This window comes from Channa argus, chromosome 9 (genome assembly GCF_033026475.1).
Source record: "Channa argus isolate prfri chromosome 9, Channa argus male v1.0, whole genome shotgun sequence".
Taxonomy (NCBI): domain Eukaryota; kingdom Metazoa; phylum Chordata; class Actinopteri; order Anabantiformes; family Channidae; genus Channa; species Channa argus.
The window spans coordinates 4,937,456-4,959,075 of record NC_090205.1 but is presented as its reverse complement, the minus strand read 5'-3'; the positions used below and the strand labels follow the sequence as shown (position 1 = coordinate 4,959,075).

The following is a 21,620-nucleotide window of genomic DNA, read 5'->3' as shown; positions in this document are numbered from 1 at the left end:
CCACCACTCGTCACATCAAGTGTTCTATATAAAGTCCCAGATGAAGGTCAAATAGATTTTCCGTGTTTTTCTCAGTGGAGCTTTTCTCAAAAACACCTGTGGCCTTTGTCTGTTTCCTGATAAATAAACGTTCCTGCATCTCGAGCAATGTTATCGCATTTGTGTGTTCATTATTTGTTTGGGTTCTGACCCTTGTGTTTGTATGGTCAGTTCTCTCCAGGTCTGGTGCAGAGGTCATGTAGTTTGGGTTCTGTCGGCTGGCGTCACCTAGAAGCTGTTACACATCCTCCCTGACCTTGTTATTCATATGTTTATAATCTATGATGTTTTCATTTTGTTGGTCCATTATCAAACATCTATACCATGATTCTGAACACACACCTAATCCATGTCTGCACTTCCTGAAGTTTCTTCCATTTCTTCTGATTTAATGGAATAAATCACGAATGGATTTACTTATCTGATACAAGGGTCTGCAATCAGGTTACAGTCGGTAATTCGTATGTAAATGAAAGCTGGCTACTGGAATGGGGGGGGGATTTGGAAAGCTGATTTACCCAAGTAGAATTCTCCCAGACAACACCAAAAAAAAAAAAAAGGTTTCGAACCAGCTTTCTCCAAACGAGCATGAGCATAACTAAATCAACGAGGTCAGCCGCAAAATGAAAGCAGAAATCTTTACAGCTCATTTTTAAAAGTCCACCCAAAGTCCAACTGGGTTTCTAAAAAGTCGAATGTAGAGGAGAATTCAGATGACTCATCTTCATGTACATGGTAAATGGTAAATGGCCACTTATAAAGTGCTTTTATCCAAAGCGCTTTACAATGTTGATTCCCATTCACACACACACACACACACACACACACACGCACTTACGGTGGCGGTGGCTGCCGTGCAAGTAGCTCACCTGACCCACCCGGAGCAGCTTGGGGTTCACTGTTCAGTTCCACATGTTGCTGGGACCGGGGATCAAACCACTGACCCTGTGGTACATGGACGATTCCCTTACCACCTGAGCAACAGACGCCCCCCAATGCATACGTGGTTTTCCAGTAACCAGGTTACTAAGATACACGCAAACGCAGTCAGGTAATGTTTATCACCCGATGTTAGCATGGATTAGCTAATTAGCATTTGCAGATCAAATATCGTAAAACTGCCCTCAGCTATTTGTTTACAAATTTACATACCCTACAAAGGTCTAGACAACGTGTCAAATCACTTCGAACGGTTGAGTCACAGAAAATGCCACAGAAAATAAAACACAAATAAGTCAATTTTGACTCACATAGTAATGTCGATGATGGAGACATCAACTAGGTTGAAACACCTGGTTAAAGCTCTGTAAACTGTGTGCACTCTACACGCACACGCAGTTTAGGGGACATCTTTACAGACTTTAGATGTCTCGTGGACAGACACGGGAGCAGACTATGGCTTTAGTGTCTTCCCAAAAAACACTAGTAGCAGGACATAAACCGGGGTGCGTGTGGACCCGTCTGCCGTCTCTCTGCTGAAACCGATGTCCGTCGAGAAGGGTCATAACCCTTGTCTCTGAGGCCTGTTTTCCCTGCTCTCTGACCCCCTTCCCCCGGTCAACCCTCTGACAGTTATTTAGGTGTTTATAGACAGCTGATGTCTGTCCTACGCGGCTTCCTTTCATGAAGGTAGCGTCCACAGCGGCCGCTCCGGTGCCATCGTGTACCATCTAAGTTTAAGATCAAAAAGTCGATTCCTTTCAACTTTTTGTTAAGATGCTGCTCATTAAAAAAAAAAAAAAAAACCCTGAATAAGCCTGACTACCAGCATAACCGATCTCTCACCCTGCATCGCTTTAGAAAAGACACATATTGCACGATATGACTGTAGGTTCAATTGGCATGTGGATACGCTGCTGATACTGACAACACAGCTATTGACACAACAGCTCCGTGTAATGTTTGCTGACAGGGGCAACCACGGCGCAGAGCTAAAGACGAGGACATCGGACATTTAAACAGAACGTGACCTACAGATAATGTCTCACTGTTTCAAAAGTTAAAGATGTCTCTGTTGTCCTTTTCACTCAAGCTCGATACAGAAACACCACAAGCCGGTACTAACCGTTACGAACTATTAAAGAAAACTGTTTACTTTGCTTTGAGTCTAAGTGCACTGCCTTAAGCTGCCGTCCGTGCTCGTGTTTTTCCTACCTGCTAATTGTCTCCGTGTCCCCTGTTCTCTATCCTTCACCTTAATACCTCCCCAGAAACCTCTGCGGCTGTCAAATCAGGGGATTATGAGCGTATTTGAGATCACAATTAGGAGCGGTTGTGATTCTCAACGAGGCGAGCTGCCTAACCTCATTAAGCCGCTTCCACATGAGACGGCCTGTAAAAAATGCAATTAACTCATGTTTTTTTCCCCCCTCACTTATGAACACAGGAGTGCAACAGGGAGACAAACTACTTCCATAAGCCCTTTCGCCATTATTCCCAGGTTTCTGCAAAGAAGCTAATGCAATCCTAGAACCGAGGGGGATCTTAAATACTTTTAAAAAGGGGACTATTTTTTTTTCCCCTTTTTGGTCCGATTTCTAGTGTCTAGTTCAGCTCTTAAGGTTGTGACTCTGGGGCTTTGTTCAAAAACAACTAACTCCGACAAGAAAAGGTACTTTGTACTTCTTCCTCTATTCAATGTTAAATACCGTGAAGGAAATGTTTCTAACTGTAACATTTAAAAGAGAACTCAAAGCCCAGATGGAATTACACTTCATGAGGCAGTAGAGTGGCACTAGGGTGAAGTGGGAGGTGGAACAGTTTTGTTTTTGAAAAACACTGTTCACGTGCTTCAAAGCTCAGGGGTCTACAAAGCTCCAAAGCTGTAGATGTGGGCAACTCTTGGACCTTTTCTTTGCTACAACTCGTTACAGATAAGCATCTTATTTAATCCACAAAATAAGCGGGGATCTTATGACCCCAACAACCCTGTTCAGGCCCACGTTCTTGCACTTTCATAGAGAGGACATTCATTTTTTTTGAGGGGATTCGACAATGAGTTAATTATCTTGTTCTCTGAATTCAATTAAATGTCAACGCGCGAGGCTTTGTGCAACATCAGATGCAAACCGATCAACTCAGTCAGGTTAACAGGTTTTAAATACACATCCGGGCAGAAAGTTTTCTAGGAGCAGCAAGAGCATCCGATAAAAAACGAAATAAATCAGTAAAAGAACTGGGTAGTGATCCTTCCCTGTGGCTGACCAGACAAAGACTAAAGAAAATCCTCAGACCCGATCGGCAGGAGGCCTAGAGAGAAAACAATGCCGGCTGCAGTGTTTATGTACAGAGGTCGAGAATGTGCTGACATCTGATCCCTGCTAATCCAATCAGGTGACCAGATTCAGTGACCTCTCCTTTAGTCCTGACAGAGCAGCTTATCAACGGAGCTAATGGTGACTAGATTAACAAACAACAGTATTACTAGTGTTACTTTGCTGTTGATTTATAGGAGCATCAGTAGTGGGAAAATAAGGTCATGTTTATGTGTGTGTGTGTGTGTGTGTGTGTGTGCATCATAGCATGAATCACGAACCGTTGTTTTTGTATATACACGTGTGTTTTTGTGAAAATAGGAAAAATTACACTCTGAAAATGTTAAAGTGGTGGAGGGGTTTTATTGTCCTATTGACGCCAAAATCTAGCCCCTGTCACATGTGAGCTCAGTGTTTGCAGAATCAGGTTTTACACATGTTCCAGGGCCTGGGTGGTGCCTGAGGGTGCAGGAGACCCAACATGGTAGAAAAACTATGCTGATGAAAACAGTGTTTTGTATATTATACATGGAAAAAAAAACTGTGGCTGAACACTGTCAACAAGCCTGTTTGTTCTATTCCAAATTGTCAGGAGGATTTAAAGCGAACTGTTTGCTTCGTCCACTCACGGCTTCAATCACACCACCCAGACTTTGGACTAACGGGCCTACATGATAAAGTCTGGGTCTTGAACATTTGGGTTCCCACATGCAGCTCCTCTTGGAAAAATCTAGAAAAGTTCAGGGTGGCAGTGGATGTGTGAAAGCAGCTTTTGTCTCTACACTAAAGAGGCTGTCAGCTGGGAGTCGTGCGACCGATACACTCCCATTTCTGTCAATCTAGCTGTCTACGCTGTCTGAATGTCTGACCCGACGAGCGAGCGATTACACTTCTGGAGTGCGAGTAAACGCAGGCCACAACTTCAAGATTCACGCGAGACTCCACACGCTGCCCACATTATCCTTTGGTTACAGACACGGGGTAAAAGCGATTCACAAAAAAGCTGGAACAGCTAAACTGCAGCATCTTACTGGAAGGACACACTTCCCGCCAGCTCCAAAGGGAGCCCCCTGCCGTGGCTGCCCACTGCTCCCCCTGGGGGGGGGGGGGGGATGAGTCAAATGCAGAGAAAGAATTTCATTGCAACACATATGTGCAATATGTATATGTGCTCAATGACAACAAAGGTTGTTGTTTGTCTTCTTCCTCTAAAAGACAGCAGGGGCTTTAAAATGTACGAACTATGATGAAGTCGATGTGACTTGAATTGTGTTCACAGACTGGACTGTGGAACCCAGGAAACCGTTCTCTCTGGGGTCATGTCGTCTAGAGGCAAACTACAAATACAATGCAGCATCTATGACACAAAGTAATCCGCCAGGACTTCACGCTTGCAGGTATGTGATGATACCTGATACACAAAAGTTAAACCAGATGCAAATTTGGCTCCTTATGACACTGCCTGTGCTGCTGGTCCCCACTGTGTAAACAAACTCCCCCATTCAGTCGAATGAGGAGGGCTGTGCTTTTTCACACAGAGCGACACTGTGTGAACATGGCTTTTAAATCTAAAACTCTCCTTCGCTCAAGCTCCCCCACTTGGATGACAGACACACAGAAAGACCACATTGTCCCCGGTGTGACAAGTCATTAGCACCTAGGTTTTGGGCTCCTGGAGGTCTGCCTGCCGCAACCACTAGAAGCTCGTCGAGCTCCGCCGGCCGAGGCGCGAGGAGTCACACATCCCCTCTGTCCCAGCAGGCCCTGCATGGGAGGGTGACAGTGGGAAAGCAGACAAGCGGGGGATGGTGTGTGGTGGAGTGTGAGAGAGACATGTGGGATAGTGAGTGGCATGAAGGACAATACAGCACTGAGCTAAGTGCTACATGTGGCTATGGGCCTCTCTGCCCGGGCCAGAGGTCAGTCGTCATCTGATCACTCGACAAAAGCTGCTCCGTCTCCACACTGACTCCTTTCAGTTCAAACTGCTATAAAAACGAGCGGACATTTATGCTGCCAACGCATCCGTCAGACTACAATAAAACAGTTGCAGCTGTCCATCAGCTGCCTGTCGGTGTGTGGAAGTGCCGAAGAAGAATATTCACAAAAGAACAATAACCTCCAGTGTTGGCTTACTGTAAATAGTGCACATTAGACTGTTGGCTGTGTAGGGGCGAGTGTCAATACAGTTTGTGTTTTGTGAACACGCTCGCTTGGAGCTTACAGTTGGATCCGAGCCATGAGTTTGCTCACACAGTGTGCGGAGCGATCAGTGGGAGAAAAGAAATTGTTTTAAGCATCAAAAAGCATCGAAAAGCAAGAGTGAAGAGCCACAAAGAGCTGTACGGGCCACAGTGTTTAAGCTCTGGGTTTCATGTGTGCCGAGTGGAATAGATCAGAGGGAGAACAATGCTACTGAATCCTTAGTGTTTTATTACCCCATCATTCTGCCTGTGACGCAGACGTGGGACAGTCGGTGTAAACCAAATATTAGTGTGTGTGTGTGTGTGTGTGTTCATATCGCACAATAAGAGCTTTGAAACAAATGCTACAACACAGATGAGCCAGCAATACTAAGCCAATGCTTTGCATAATGGAGAACATCACATTCACAAATACGCCAACAGTTTGCTCACACACACACACACACACACACACCTCAGCCTCATGTTACAGCACAGCAGCACCACAAACTCAACAGTCAGTTGCCTCAGGGCTACAGTATCTATTTGCAGAGGATGAGAGCATAGCGCTGCTGCTTGTTCTCTGCTGCGCATCTGAATGAGTCGTCAGAGCAAAGTGTGGCCACAGCAAAGAAGGAAAAAAGAAAAAGAAAAAAGCAGCTGGAAATGAAAGCCAGGAGACTTCAAAGCCAGTGTTTTCCCTACAACTTGTCATATTTGTGGATGGTGTTGCTGCTGGGGGGGCTGAGGGTGGTTAATGTTTATTTTCTTAAGGAAAAAGCCGCTCGTATGCTTTTTTTCCTGCTGGCAATAAATCTCACGACAAGGCTGAAGACAGCAACTCTTAACTTGCCTCTTAGTAAATCCCTAAACTGTCCAGTCACAGACGGGACACTCAAGAGTCATATTGGGATATTGTGACATGAAACAATATCACGACTACTTGCTTGGTTATTAAGAAAAATGCACATTTACATTTCTCAACTTACACATGTAAATGTGCATGAGAATCTAAAAATATTGTGCTGTATTTCCAAAATTACTTTATTTTACTAAATTCAATGACAACTATTTCACCATTTCCTTCTAACAACAAAACCTCTTGTAGAGACTGAAGTATTAATAGAGTGAACTGAAACTCTGGAAATAACCTTAATAGTCAAGTTAACATTTCCTTCAACACACACACACAAAGCAAATTAGTTCAGCGGGACAACAATGCTGATAAATGATTCGCTGTTTTGACCCATTCACAACTCATTCGCCCTTTTCTCTGGCTGCTGATTGGACAACTGAACCATGCACTACTTCCTTAATGTTGTCATATCTGGAGAGACTCAGCTGACAGCGGAAACGCAATAAGCCAATCACACTCGTGCAGGCCTGTGTGCCATTGTTCCCAGCGTGTACATTAGTGGCATTTTTGAAGAGGTCAATGGCAAACCGAGGTCAAGACAGAACGATTATTTATATAAAATTATAACTAAAAGAAATGGTGTAAAGGTGACTATGACCCTGAGGGATAAACTGTTCTACAGTCTGGGAGCAATAATGGAAAAGGGATGAGAAGATGCTACACTAATTTAGAGATAAATTAAAGGAAATCAAGTCTATATTTAACTGGTAACTAGTGAAGAGAGACGAGAACAGAAGAAATGTGGTCTCACTCTGTGTGAAACCCGTGAACTAGCTGTGGGCGAGCCAGGGATCGACTCCCACGTGCTGAAAGAGCTGCACTAGTCAGGACATGACGTTATAAAAGCATGAAACACTCCGGGAGAAATAACCGGTGTCAAAAAATGGTTCTTACATTTTTCATTTTGCCTTTTCGCACCATTTAATGTTTTTCCACTCATTTAAAAAGCCCACTTAACTGAGTTCTAGTCTCCTCCTCGATTCTAAGAAAATATCCCCTACCAACACTATCAGGGTGATCTCAGATCACAGTACAGATTTCAAACATAACTAAATTCCTGCATTTAGCACACAGATGACGCTCGTATCTTACTGATATGTTAAGTGAAACTTCCTGAAGTAGTGCTGATACGGGCAGTGCAGATGTGTCTTTTCATCTGATTGTTGCTTCTCTCTGCTGACCTCGCTCACTCGTCTGCCAGACCGAGGCAGCTTCCAGCCTTATGTAACAATTAATTAGATCTGTGCTTGTCCTTGTGGCCTGCCATCTGAAGATACCTTCTCTGCTGTTAGGGGGGTGTGAACCTCCATCTATGTCGTAACTGCCACCATCTGCCTTCATTCCGCTCTCCTGCAATATAACGGCGCCCGTTTCCACAAACGTTAGTAGTTGAGAGCTTTACCTGAACCAACAAGCAGATAAATTATTTGTGAATATGTGTTAGTGAGGGCTTAGTTTAAATAAGCGTTTTGACATTTCTTAATTCTCATTATCAACACAGACCTGGCCTCCTAAAAGCTGCGACACACCAAGCCGACCGTCGGCCACCGGCCAGCGTTAGGCTTTGACATGTTGAACAAGCGTTAATTGACGAAACCACTCTGTTTGGCTGTGCAGCTTAGTGAAGCGGTGCGTGAGAGGAGATCACGGTATTGATAAAGTTTGCTCTTCCTCTATCGCCAAGTGCAGAACCAACAGGCTACATTCTTTTCAGCTGTCATCTTTGCGATGCGTTAGGTGCGACCTTGCAAAGTGCTAAATGTCGGCCCACACAAAGCCGACACCTTCGCACCTAGATCTTCGTAGCCAGCTTGTTGCGTCACAGCCTTCAGGCCTGGGAAATACTTGCTTTTAACTATGCATTCACGTGCACATCAGGGTGACATTGCACGTGAAGATTAAGAGCTCCCTAAACCACCGCACGTTGGAGGGTTACTACATCATCATTTTTCCTGCTGCAATGTCAGCGTCAACTTTACTGGACTTTAATGTCTTCGGCTCTGCGTAAAAATGGAAGTTCATGAGGAAAAAACCTTCGATGGCTATGCCTCAGTCTGCCTCCAAGTGCATGACCTCGAGAATCCTCCAGAGGTCAGTAAAATGCGCTAGAAAATGTGTGAACAATGTTGCCAATGACGGAGTCGGTGGGTACGACTTTTCCACTCCTCACACAAAGGGTCAGAAGCAGTTCAGACCTTCATTTTATTGGACATGTCTCGTGATTGGGGTTTTAAAGCTTCAAGACTTGTGAGGAGCAAAAAAAAAAAAAAAAAAAAGTTATAGTTATAACACATCAAATAGTCCCCGGCTCTTTGCTATGTGTCGAGTGGAGGTGAGGGGCAGAGCAACTGTACCCGGAAGCACGTGGGGAATGTTCCTGGGACTATGTATCCATGTCTGCCCATGGGTCTGGGGAAGCTGTCATTCACTAGTGTTTTTGTTTTTGGGTTTGTTCAGTCTTTACAACATGGGCATCACACTCCTACTTCCTACTGTTGAATTGATTCCATGTGTCACTGCCAGCTGGTGGAAACAAGGCACCGCCAATATATTGATCCTATGAAGCCAGCAGGTTTTGTCCTGGTATTGATTTGCGTTTCCAGATTCATACAGGGTCACTAGCTGGTTATGAGGTTGTTTATCTTACGCTGTCGAGAAGAATGAACAGGGAAGGTTAACCGTGTCAAACAAAAGTGTCAAATGCCACTGTCCACCTCATCGACGGCTCAGCGCCAGTGTGTCGCTCCTCATTGCTGTTTTCAAAATCTCCCATTCACTGACCTGCTGTTGAACTTCTCAGGGTGCTTTTCTCGCATCAGATGAAACCGATGGGCAATGGAGGCATCCTGTAGGAAACCACCAACGAGAGAGCACATTATCAGCAGAGCATTAGTAACCTCCACACATTATCAAAAGTTTCACTCGGCCAATCGGTGAGCCAGTGTTGTGGCAACAAAAAAGATGTTACACATCAGTAAAGTTCATTCCTCACTTCTACAACAAGCTGAACCATCACAAAAACAAGACACTAATACATGTGTAACTAACGAGTTAAAGGAAATTGATGGTGTTTTTCTTAGAGCCAGTTTGCACTGTTCATATGCACGAAGCTACAAGGGACTGTGTGACGTGATTATTGACTCGTGTCCAACGGGGCCCTGGTTGAGATTTACAGCTTTGCATAATACAGTATACGTCACTAATGACACTAAACATTACAACAAAGTCCAGTAAAGCAAATGAAAGTTACAAATGGATCTTGGATTGTTTGTTAAACAAAAGAAGTAATTCGATTTGGAGGCTGTGGTGCAGTTTGTAGAGCAGTTGTTCATCAACTGGGTTAGTGGCTTAATTCGTCTTGGCCACGTCGACGTGTCACTGGGCAAAACACTGCAACACGAGTTGCTCTTTTGGCTAAAAGCGTCTATTAAGTGACTATTTGCGAGAATATGTCTCCTCGGGCTCCGTTTCCAGTGTTCAATCAAGAAAATACGGGGCAGAATAATCACCAATAAAATAAATCTTTATTTGTAGCACTGCTGAAATGTTCCTCCGGAGCACGATTGTGCGCAATCTGAGACTGACAGTGGGTGCACAGGCACACAAAGCTAATTAAAGTCCTTCAAAAGGAAAAAAAAAGTTCTAAATGATTACAAATTGAAGTGGTCTCCTTTTCTCTGCAGTTTGGTGCACTATGCCTGCTTAATCTGAATTCACAGGTATGGTGGATTTGATTTTGCTGCCACATAAGAACAGGTATGAAACACTGAACGGTGGGGGACTGTGGTAATCCAGTATAAAGCTGGCTGACAGCTGGTTGGTTGTAAAGCTTAAAGAAGGGCAGAAAAAAGCTCCAACTTTAACCCTGTACATTATGAGGTGAATGTAATGTAATGCAACATCGGCTTTCCGCCTAGATATCTATTCTGGCTGCACAATATCTACTTGAACTGACAACAGCATCATTACAATTTGTGGTTTTAGGTCTCCCTGATTTCAGACACATTTTTCAGATTTAACAAGCGCCAATGATGGTTATATGGGGATTATGTTGCCACAGTATGAATGGTAGTATATTCAATTGGAAAGGAAAAAAAAAAAAAAAAAGTCTGAAAAGAAAGGTCAAAAGTTGACCGGACCCTTCTCTCCCCTCCCAATGTGTTTAACCCCTGACCTCTGGGGCCGAGGTGAATGTTACCCCGATCAGTCACGACGGGAGCCTCAGCATGACCTCACCCATACACATACACAAACACCAGCAGAGGACCATGCTGTCACAACAGCACTATCGATGCTCTGCATCTCAAAGCCATGCAGGCATTTCATTAGTTTTTCCTCCTGCCATCATTTGTCATTTTTCAGGGAAATGCTTGGCAGAAATAATTACACAGGTGCGAACCTTTAAAGCTGTAATAAAGCAAGAATTTAGCTGCGCACCTTGTTGTGTCTAAATGAAATGCTTTCATTTTATTATAACCTGCAGCACCTGCAGCACAATATTATGCATTCACACAACATACGGCGATGCTCTGGACACTTGAGCTTAAAGTGAATGCGAACGCTTAAGTAGAGCAGCCTTCATTTGACCCCAGCTTGAGCTTGACCAGAGCTGCTTCCTGCTCCACTCAGCCCCGAGGACACGATCCGTCTTTCACAGATAAACAGCCACTGTACATTTAAGTTAGTTTGGAGATGAAATCGACTGCACGTCAGGAGAAGCTGCAGTGTATAGACAATGTAAAAGTTAATTCCCACATGGGATGGATACTGCACGAAGCGCCAGAACACGGCGGACGGCAAGTGTCACGACGATGGCGCAGTCAGTAATGATGTCAAACTGGCTCCTCCTTTTATAATGCCATTGTTTAATAGCGTCATCTGGTTCAGCTTAAAGAGCTTTATAGAGACGAGACATGGCACATGGCCCAAGCTGCTCCCCCCGGTTACCAGACAATATGAGCAGAAACATAAAAAGAAACTAATTTACAGGCACGTTTTAGCCACAGTCATCACATACCTGTTCACTAGACACACAGAGCCACAATCCTGCTCTCTAGCATCCACTAAACTGGGAGCCTGGGGCTACATGCACATGTCTGTCTGCCTCCTCTTCACTCCATTACAACTTTGAGTTGCCGTACTGTGCATCATAGATCCACGCGTTGCAATCAGCAAATATTCACTTAATATTATATTTAATATTCACCTGTGCCTCTCAGCTACGCTGGAATGTTCTTAGTTTTCTGTCATTTTCAGTTAGCTCATACATAATTTAGATTTAGATTTAGATTTTCAATAGCTTCTTCCTAAAGCCTTAAACATATTTTTTTATAACTCCGCTAACATGGTCTGCACTTATATAGCGCTTTTCTACCTATTGGCACTCAAAGCTCTTTACACTGCTTCTTATTCACCCATTCACACTCACAATCACACACACATTCATACACCGATGGGGGAGCTGCTATGCAGCTGGCCAACACTCACCGGGAGCAGCTAAGTTGGGGTTCAGTGTCTTGCTCAAGGACACTTCGACATATGACCGGAGGAGCCGGGGATTGAACCAACAACTGTGAGATTGGTGGACAACCGCTCTACCTTCCTGCGCCACAGTCGCCACATTTATTTCTTTTACAATTTTACTATCAACATGTACAAACCCATTCAAAATTTGAAATTTAAGTCATTTATTTGCACAACAATGGAGCATAGTGTTGCAAACCATATGCAGCAATAACAAATACATGCAGTTGATGGGAATAAACAGACTTGGCCTCAGTGAAATAGAATTAGCTGGAAAACGAGATGTGCAGTTTTCATGATACTATTTTTATTTGAAAGCTGGCACCAAATATCAGTGGCTCATGCACTAAGGGTGTAATTTTGTCATTTTTCTTCTTACTGAGCGCACTTTGATAAGTGAAGGGCAGATTGCTGACTGCATCTGTAATTTCAGAGATATCGAAGGCTTTATAATTTCATGAAATAATAAGTGAAGAGCTGCACTTTTATTTGACTTTGGTTCCTGTGGCCGCAGAAATGCTTTATTTTCTGGGGTTATTCACTACTCGTGTCGTCATTTGCTTAGTGTCAGGGTGATTTTTGTGGCATCTTTTAATGTCACACAGGCTGAAATTACCTACTTGGCTGGATGTTAAGAAGTAGGATAAAGCAGGCAAATGTGCAGGCTGCTGTTTAAGAGCCAACGAGTGCTGCTGGAAGTGTCTGTTACTCGTGTCTCCTCGTCTTCATCGTATATCTGGTGCATCCTAGTCAGATAGTTAGTCTGTTAAACTGTCTTCTGGGATTTGGGCTAATAAAGGAGATGTATTCTCAGGCTGGCACCCTGACTGCCTGTGCAGGTGTATCAGTGCTCTGCAACAAGGAAACAAGACGGGCGGACAGGAGAAATGCTACTCATCCTCGGTTGTCACCTTCACAACCCTTCAGCTGGTGCCACTGGCCTCCTGCAATGCACCTCCACACACAGACACTACAGCAATATGCTGGGATCTCACAGCGTCAGCAAATATCAGACCCTAAAATAGAAACGCATCTGCTCCTTTAACTGGCGGAGAATTTAAAACGGGCACCCGGGGAGCACAGAGACATCACAGGCAGTCTGCTTTTTTTTTTTTGTTTGTTTTTTGTTTGCAACAAACTCGACAGACGTGAGACTAACTTTGCCCACAGAGTTAAAAAAAAAAAACATGCTTTTCTGATTCTCGTGGCAAGGTTACTCATCACAGCCATGCAAGTGGGAAATATGGGACGATCCAGGGAGGAAGAGTTGTTTACAGTCCGCCTGAGGAGTCTCTGCTGTCTGGAAGCCAAACAGTTTACCGAGTTTGGTACATTGTGGGCCGAGTATCCAGCAAGGATGTGGATCAGGGCCACGCAGTGACACAAAGTGCCCTCTTTCCAAAACATGACGGGCTGTTTCATGTCACACAGTCCACTCTCAGGTCCCTGCGGCAGGCAATTCCCCGGTCAGGCCCACTTGTAGGAAAAACGTGGCAGTAACAATTTCCCCACTAGTCCTCCTCCCTATAGTGGCCCGTGTGATGAAAGTTGTTCTGATCGTGTCGTTTGAAGTTTTGCACATGGAGTGTGGAGGCAAGAGGAGGATGGATGATTTGAAAAGGAACAAGGGGAAAGGATACGACAATTGAACCCACAGCACTCGGCAGAGGCTGTTCACCACTATTGTGTTTCGCTGGCCTGTGATGAGGGGTTGGTTAGTGTAATGACAAGGAGAATAGTCATCGTCGAGTCTCCTCCTATCACACTGGGATGCTCAGGTTAGCCTGGAGAAAGCTGAACGCGATCACTCCTATAACCTTTGCCAAAGAACCCAAAGCAGTTTTTGTAAAGCACATTTAATTACAGGGTTAGAATTTCTGCCCTGAACAGGAAATAATGCAGTGATTGGGATGATGCTTTATGAAATTACTGTGCTAGAGAAGGGATACAAGTCGTTGGAATTACTTGGTCGTTCTGCATTAATCGATTATGAAATGTGATCTGGTCCTCATGAAGTAACCTTCTATTTCCATTGTTTTGTTTTGTTTCTTGTACTTTTACTTCATTTTTTTGTACATTTCCATCCTTGCTGCTGGGGTACGAACAGATGGGACTCAGCTTGTCTTAAACCACTTTTTAGACTCAAGGGATATGTTTCCATTAATGGACGTCTTAAATACACACCCACGGCCATAGTGGAGAGAGTCGCTATACATGCCAGATATTTGCCAAATATATGAGATTGGACAATACATCAACTGAGCCACAGTGCACGTGGTAAGAGTTGTCTTGCTACTACATGATGGATAAACACGTGATCCAGGAGAAATATTTCTGTGTCAGCCCCATTCTTGTGAACGTGATATGGCAAGAATGTCTTGAAAATTAGGTGCAAACATCCCTTTAAAAAGTAGGATGAACCGATTAGAGTTTGGTGGTGAAAGGCCAACGTTACTGTAACCGATCGTCTTCGATACATTTGGCACAAATTCCCACTTGGATGTATAAAATAGAATAGAACGAGAATGTTCAGGCTATGTTTCAAAAAGCCACGGCTGGAATTCTGCCAAGGGACTGGTGACATTCAATGATGCGCCGGCAATAGCAGAGAAGAAGATCCAGCAAAGACGGATGCACATATTTGTTAGAGTTGATGGAAACACAGGGTTTTTCTGCGATGGTTCCTACATTTCTTTCACTTTGGTCGTAGCTGACGGTTGCTGGGCTGTTTAATTACTGTCAATTGTTGTTCAAAGTGCAACAACATCCGTATTGTGTCTTGCATATCGTATTTGATGTTATAGAGACAGTACACTGTGTGTTAATACGTTTGTGTATGACCATGTGTGTGTTTTTCAGTGCGGTTCCTCATGTCTTTAAGACCAGCCAGGTGTCACTCAGCACGGTCATTCATTACCGTGGTAACCTGGCCCGAACCTGACAGAAGCTGACTTCCTGTCACTGATACTTCCCCTGACCTTCAGTCGGTGCCAGCGCTACTTCATCTCGCTCTCTCTGTCACACACACGCACACACACACACACACACACACACACCCTTGTGCTTGTTTTCTGAATAAACACTGACACTCTTGCAGATCAGGACAGCATGTTAAATTTAACAGGATCTTTGTCTCAGTACACTTACATTCCCATAAAGGGTCACATGCTGGTAGCAATATCATGCAGTAACTGTAACACCTTTACAAGTGTTTTTAGTTTAAACAATTAGAAAAACTCAGAGTTGAGTGAAGTTTCCTGCCAAAACACTCCCCGGGCACTTATCGACCACCACGAACATCAGGGTTCAGCTCCCCTAAGCAGTGCCTTATGACCCCCATCAGACCCTTTATGATAATCGGACGGCAATTTGACAAAGTGAGATAGTTTTCTATACAATTCCAAAAGACGTATTTACTTATTACAATCACAGTAAGAATCCAACCAACAGTGAAGCAGCAGGAGCAATGAAATATTTTAGCAAGACCATTAGGACATCGGGAGTTAAAACAAGTCCCGAATAGGTGTCATGCCAATAAATTAAATTCACTCTCTAATGGTGTAAAATGATGAAAAGTCCATTGGCAAATCCAATGATCAACTGACCGCTGCTCGAACTCTCTCTGCCAAATGCTGCACATTTCTAAAAATGTCCTCTCTTGCCTGAATGAAGTCAAAGAACATACGTGTAAAAAAATACTCACGTGAGAGGTCAGATCAGCAGGAGCCATGAATGAATTCACAATGAACAGTGTATTCGTGTTTTTCTCTTTGCTTTGTAATAATGGTAGTCAGCTCACATAGGTAACGGTGAAAGAACCAGGACATGGCTGATGCCTCAGGGACAAGGTGAGTGACTGCTTGATTTGATCGCTGCTTTAATTTGATCCTTTCATTCCACAGAGTCACAGCTCAATCTTTTCTCTTGATTGAAAGGGTTAAAGAATTTCCTGGTTGAAGAAACATCCCTGCCCTGAATTCATCGATTGTCTCATGCCTGTTTCACACATGAACTCCGGACGATGTCCGGAGAAATCAGCCTCCCATTTCACATGAGATCGTACCAGTAAGAAGCTTCTTCAGGCTGTTTCTAGTGTATTTCTGACTCGGTAGCTTTGGGAAGAGTTTAACTACAGTTTAGCTGTGGATTCATTCAAGCGCTGTACTTCTGTCAAATTGTTAGTCCTGGATAATATAATTTAACTTCCCGCTTCCTTAACACTTGGTGCCGTACTCAACTTTGTACTTCTTGTCATCAGTGGCTCAAAAAAACAAACAAACCCAACAACACATTTTTCTGGTGGCACCTTTAAAAAGAAGAGTCGGTTTTACATCCGGCCACAATGGTACATCGAATGCAACAATACATTAACTTAGTTCAGTGCTGTCACTCCCACATAGAGTAGATGGTCTCATATCATCTTTCTGGATAAATCTCAGAAATGGAACATCTTAATACTTTAACAAGTTTCAGTTAATCCATATATCATGCAAACAGAAATGTGTTGTGATGAAATCCTTGCTAAGTGAGGTGCTAGTGAACTTAATTACGGGGACACTGCTGCATTCTAATAAGGTAAAATGGTGTGTTTGGTTTTCCAAAGACAAATGTGGTTCATCAGCTTTGCCAGCCTAGTAAAACAAGTCTGTCTTTGCACAAGGATTCAGGGAAACTCCAGGGAAGTTTGTCGTCCTGTTGCAACCCCCTCCCAGTGACTTATATGTCCATCAGAAAAGGAACAGATAAGTCTACACTCTTCTGGCTAAAAGCATGGTCAGGGATTGCAGTAGGCATTTGGAACACACACACACACACACACACAGGCCCATGCATATACATTTACACCTGTGCACCCACCCACAGAAACTCTTGCACAGAGACACAGAAGGATCAGCTTCCTCTATGCAACATGAGGTGCCATCTTTAATGGCTGCTGACATGGTGTGATATCCTTCTCTCAAATTCCTCTCACCAGATTCTTTCCAGGCTGGAGGTCAAGTGAAGGCACTTTAGCAATACCGGTACCAACCTGCTCGTGTACGCAGATGATACATCTGCTGCCCTGATTTGAGAATGAAAAATCAGCTGAAAGCACATTTAAGGGAGGACGAATGCTTTTGGACCTACTGTCCACAGTCTTAATACTTTCCACAGATTCAGCTCCTCACATGGAGTCTGTTGCTGGTGCAGCTACAAAATGCTACAGAGCCATGTGACGCTGAACCAGAAGGCACAGGCTTCACACATACTTCAATAGTTTCGGCCTGAATTGCCAGCCGTCACATCAAGCCCACTGCTCTGTGCCCTGACGCTCCTGCCAATAGCAAACCTACTAAAATCCTCATATTCTATAAGGATGAAAAAAAAAAACTTAAGTTTTTTTTGTAATCCCCCCAATGAATAAATGCTCAAAACTATCATTTTCAATCCTAAACACTTATTTTTGCCCCTATGCTTCAAGAAAATCGAATGTCATCTACAGCGTTGGAATAGATTGAAACCGAACTCCCATCATATAGCTCCTGATTTACAGCTCTGAGTGCCTTGGCTGAGCCCAGCATTTGCTCCACACTATGTCACCCACAATTAAGTCAGCGAGATAAAGGACAGATGACTGTGGAAGCTTTCAGATTCGGCCTTGCCAGCCTCCCGTTTCCACAGCAACCAAACCCTGAGTAGCAAGGTCTGCGATGGGATGGCAGGAAACGCAAACCCTGTATGGTTAGTAAACCAGATTTGAGGGGTTACTAATGGCTACATCATTGGTGTGAGTCAGAGATTGGTTTGCTCAGGTGTCGTGTGCACCGAGATACTCAGCCATCTGTCACTATGGCTCCTGGAGGCACAGAGATCCGTTGCTTTCATGGCCACATTGGAGTGTTGTCAGAACCCCAGAGAAACTGCAGCATTACACAGATTAATATTTGTGTTGAAGGTTGAAGCTGGTTGTGCAACACATGAAAACTGCCTTTCAGTTAATGTAATGTAACAATTAATGTCACAATAACATTTGGCAGAAATAAAAGTATTTCCCCCAAGGAACATTCCATTAATAGTAGAAATACCAATGGAAATTAAGTTTAATAACTAAATGTATAGTAATTATAATTGCAATAATATAATTGATAATTTCACTTTATAATTTACTAGAAGTACTAAAGTACACGTACTCCATTAAGAACAGTATTGAATATGATGCTGATGATAACAAATGTGCTCAGATGGGGAGAAAATATGTGGAAAATATGTTTATAGCAAACTGTAAAAACAGTAGCTGGTAAGTGTGGAGCCGGTTTTAACCACTTTATGTGTCAACACGTCATGACAACACATCACCATTTATTAGCTGAAGACAAGAATTTACATGTGAAAAATGTTACTACAGCTGCCAAATGCAGTGGGGGGAAAAAGAAAAGGATACAATATTTCCCTTTGAATGTTAGTTAAGTCAATGTAACGTACTTCTCCAATAAAGTACAAGCAACCACAGTGATGGATTGAACGCACTTATTGCACTGACGCACACTAAAGGACATAGTCCACCGTCCTAGTTATAGTAGTAGACTCAAATTACGGTTCAGAAAAGTTGCAGCATGGACGTTGAGAAGCCAACATTACCAAATTGTTCAATAGATAAACAAAATATTCATTGGTGAAAAAATAAAGGACCTGCATGTAGTTCATTTCCAGATTACTGTCTGGGCGTTGTCAAACTTTGAATTTGATGCTGACATGATGTTCGTCTCCAGTGACACATTCAGTACGCACTGGTGTGTGGTTGTGTAACGCCACCGTGTCTCGTCATTATCTTGCCCAAACACGCCTTCAAACTACCTGTGTGCATGTGTTATCTTCGGCTTTAGTCATACGTGCGACATATCAAACGAGTATGACTGTGTTTTGCAGCCCAGTCGTGCCCGAATGTTTAAGAGAAAAACAGCAGATGGCACCTCCCGTAGCTTTTATGGTGATGACTCAGCTACTACACTCCGATATATACTGCCATGGTGTTTTTATCCTGTGCTACGGGGAAAAAGTGGAAGGCAAGCTATTTATAGCACAATTGCGATGAGGCAATTTGTGTAAATAAATATGAAATGTGATGCAAAGGTTGATGGTTCAACTGCAGCACAGCACGGCGGTGGGGGATCCCTCCACGTCCACTCTTTTACCATAAAGCAACACATGTGACTGACTTGCACGGGAGTAACAATTTAAACAAGTTGCCATCACTGAAGCCAAATCAGCACCGTGATAACTTCACGGAGGCCTTGTTTGTCACCTCTGTCCCCGAGCCTTAGCGCCAGTATCTCCATCAGGACAAGATAAGAAGGTTGCTAAGCAACTGGAACCCGGCAGCGTGTTTGTTTCCTCCAATTAAACGAAGAAAGTTGCCCATGAGGGAGCAGGAATTCACTGATGAATGTACTAATTGCTTATGTCCACACAGACCAAGATAATCTTTGTCATCGTGCTGTTATTTTAACACGTATGTCTCAATAGGATGATCTGGGGGCAGGATTTCTCATACAGCTAACATCAACTACGGCTTTTCAATTCCTAATAACCCAAACCTACAATGCTAAAGTATTTACGCTTCCTAGGATATTAAATATGTCCCAGGTTATTAGGCTTTATGACACAGACTTTGTGTTTCTAACTTTTCTCCAAAAGCTTAACTAAAATGTCAGATGCTTCCACTGTTCGGTTTGTGTAAAAAGTTTAAACTGGTCAATGTCAAAAGCTGTTTGTTACAGTTAACAAAGGTATAATAAAATATTCAACCACTGATGTAGAAGTAATATGAAAACTATATAAAGTAAACTTTCAATAGATTCGTGTTTTTTAAGCTTATATTTTATTAATATGGGATTTAACTTTTAAATACTTACCACGCCAATGGAGAAGTAATTGTTGACGATGCTGTAGGGGACAGGGTCTCCCTTCTCCTCCTTGTCATCAGGGACAATGTCTATGTTCCAGCGGTCCAGCACCACCTCGGCGCTGTGCTCGATGTCCCGAAGGACTTTCAGCAAGCTGCCGCCCTCGTAACCTGCCGAAAGACAGTCAGAGGACGGGACGGTGGGTTAAAATATGAGCCAACTCCCAAGCGTAGAAAGGAATTTACACTGTCCCATTTTTTAAATTTTTTTTTTTTTTGTGCTTCTGCTTTGTTCTGAATCGTTCCTATCAAGGCTACGGCAGGCAATTATATTTCAGGCAAAAGCCTACTTCCAGCTGTTTGAATATGACTTTATGATGCACTTTCAAACACAAAGCCAGCTGCACAAAGAAAAGAGCCTGACCCTGAACCGTGTGTCCCTGGGGTGAACTTGAATGGACCCCAGAGGTGGACGTCACTAATGCTCGAGGTTGAATAAGACACAATTTCTGCAGCCACATTGCTCTAGAAGAGTAGATGCTGTGGGAGATTAAAAAGCTTGATTTTGGAATAAGTTGAAAAAAAAAAAATCACATATAGTTGCAATGTTATTAACGTCCAACTGCTTCACTAGTGTCGACGTACAGGCGACGTTAACGTCTCCTTTTGAATGGCTAATCACATCTACTGTAACCATCTACTGTTCCATGATGCTGTGTACTACTTATGCCAGGTCATGATATGGTACCGTTTGTACTGTAGACTAGTTTAAGAAGTCGACGCATGAAATGAAAAAAAAAAAAAAAGATCTATTTTTCTTCTTTGAATAAAAGATTTGATTAAAAATTACATGGACATGGACCATGAAGCTGTTAACAAACAAAACAACGTTGCGGACACGTTACAGATCTGGACCTGATGGAATCATGGGGATTAAGGTCTCGGCACGAGCTTGTGTCAAAGAACTAGCACAGATGTTTCCTATGAAGTCCACCTGCTGTGTCAGCATGTCGCGCTGCAGACCTGGGAAAATTGAGCAAACTGTAAATTAAGCAGCGTTAGCTTAGCATTCTCACACCACTCAGACTCCCCAGAGATACTTTGTAGCTACTTGTAAACGAAGTCTGAAAACAAGTTCCAACAACACTTTTGTGCGCCGTTTTTTAAGCTGACCAGCCAATAAGAGTGGTCCCACTCAGCAACGAGCAAGTGTCCACCGACACCAATTCTGTGTGTCGAATCGGTCAAAAAACTAGCGCGGGACACACCGCGACAAAAAGCGACAGAAGCTTCCTGACAGCCCAGCATCATCGTTTCGGCTCAAAGATTTTTTTTCTTTGATCTGATCAGAGGCCAGATGACAGAACTTTAAATCCCACTGTGGCGACTTCGTGATTTGGGAACGAGTCAATATAAACGTCCATAAATTACATTTGGAATGATTTAGTCGCTTTTCCCAAAGGCATCAATCAATCAATGCAAACTGATTAATGCCTTCCCAAAACCTGCCGCGTTTATTTTTAATATATTTTTTCCTAGTGAAGCACAATCCCTGCAGACAGCTGTTTAAAGTTGTACCCTTAATAATTAATCAGAGCTCCCAGTGGGAATGAAATCAATGACTCATCAAATAAAAACCAAATGTGTTCTTCTTATGTAAGCCTCCTGCAGTCTACTAGAATCCTATTTCTATCCGGTAAATTTCCCGAGCTGCTCTTTGAGAGTGGCTTCGGTTTTTAGCAGTGCTTACGTGCTGCTTTTCATTTTTAAAAGTGAATTCTCAGTAAGACGAATCCGGTCAAGTTGTGGCCGGAGGCTGGCAG

At 43.3% G+C, this 21,620-nt stretch overlaps 1 protein-coding gene across 6 annotated transcripts in view; it reads right to left on the bottom strand.

Moving 5' to 3' along the window:
* Window positions 1-21,620, bottom strand: part of LOC137132436 (diacylglycerol kinase beta-like) — an 89,556-nt gene that overhangs the window by 27,223 nt on the left and 40,713 nt on the right. For all 6 annotated transcript variants that reach the window (XM_067514862.1, XM_067514864.1, XM_067514865.1 and 3 more), the window contains 2 exons: window positions 19,808-19,968; window positions 9,174-9,238 (listed from right to left, as the gene is read on the bottom strand). In XM_067514862.1, the coding sequence (XP_067370963.1) occupies window positions 9,174-9,238; window positions 19,808-19,968 (226 nt within the window). The remainder of the gene's footprint in view (window positions 1-9,173; window positions 9,239-19,807; window positions 19,969-21,620) is intronic.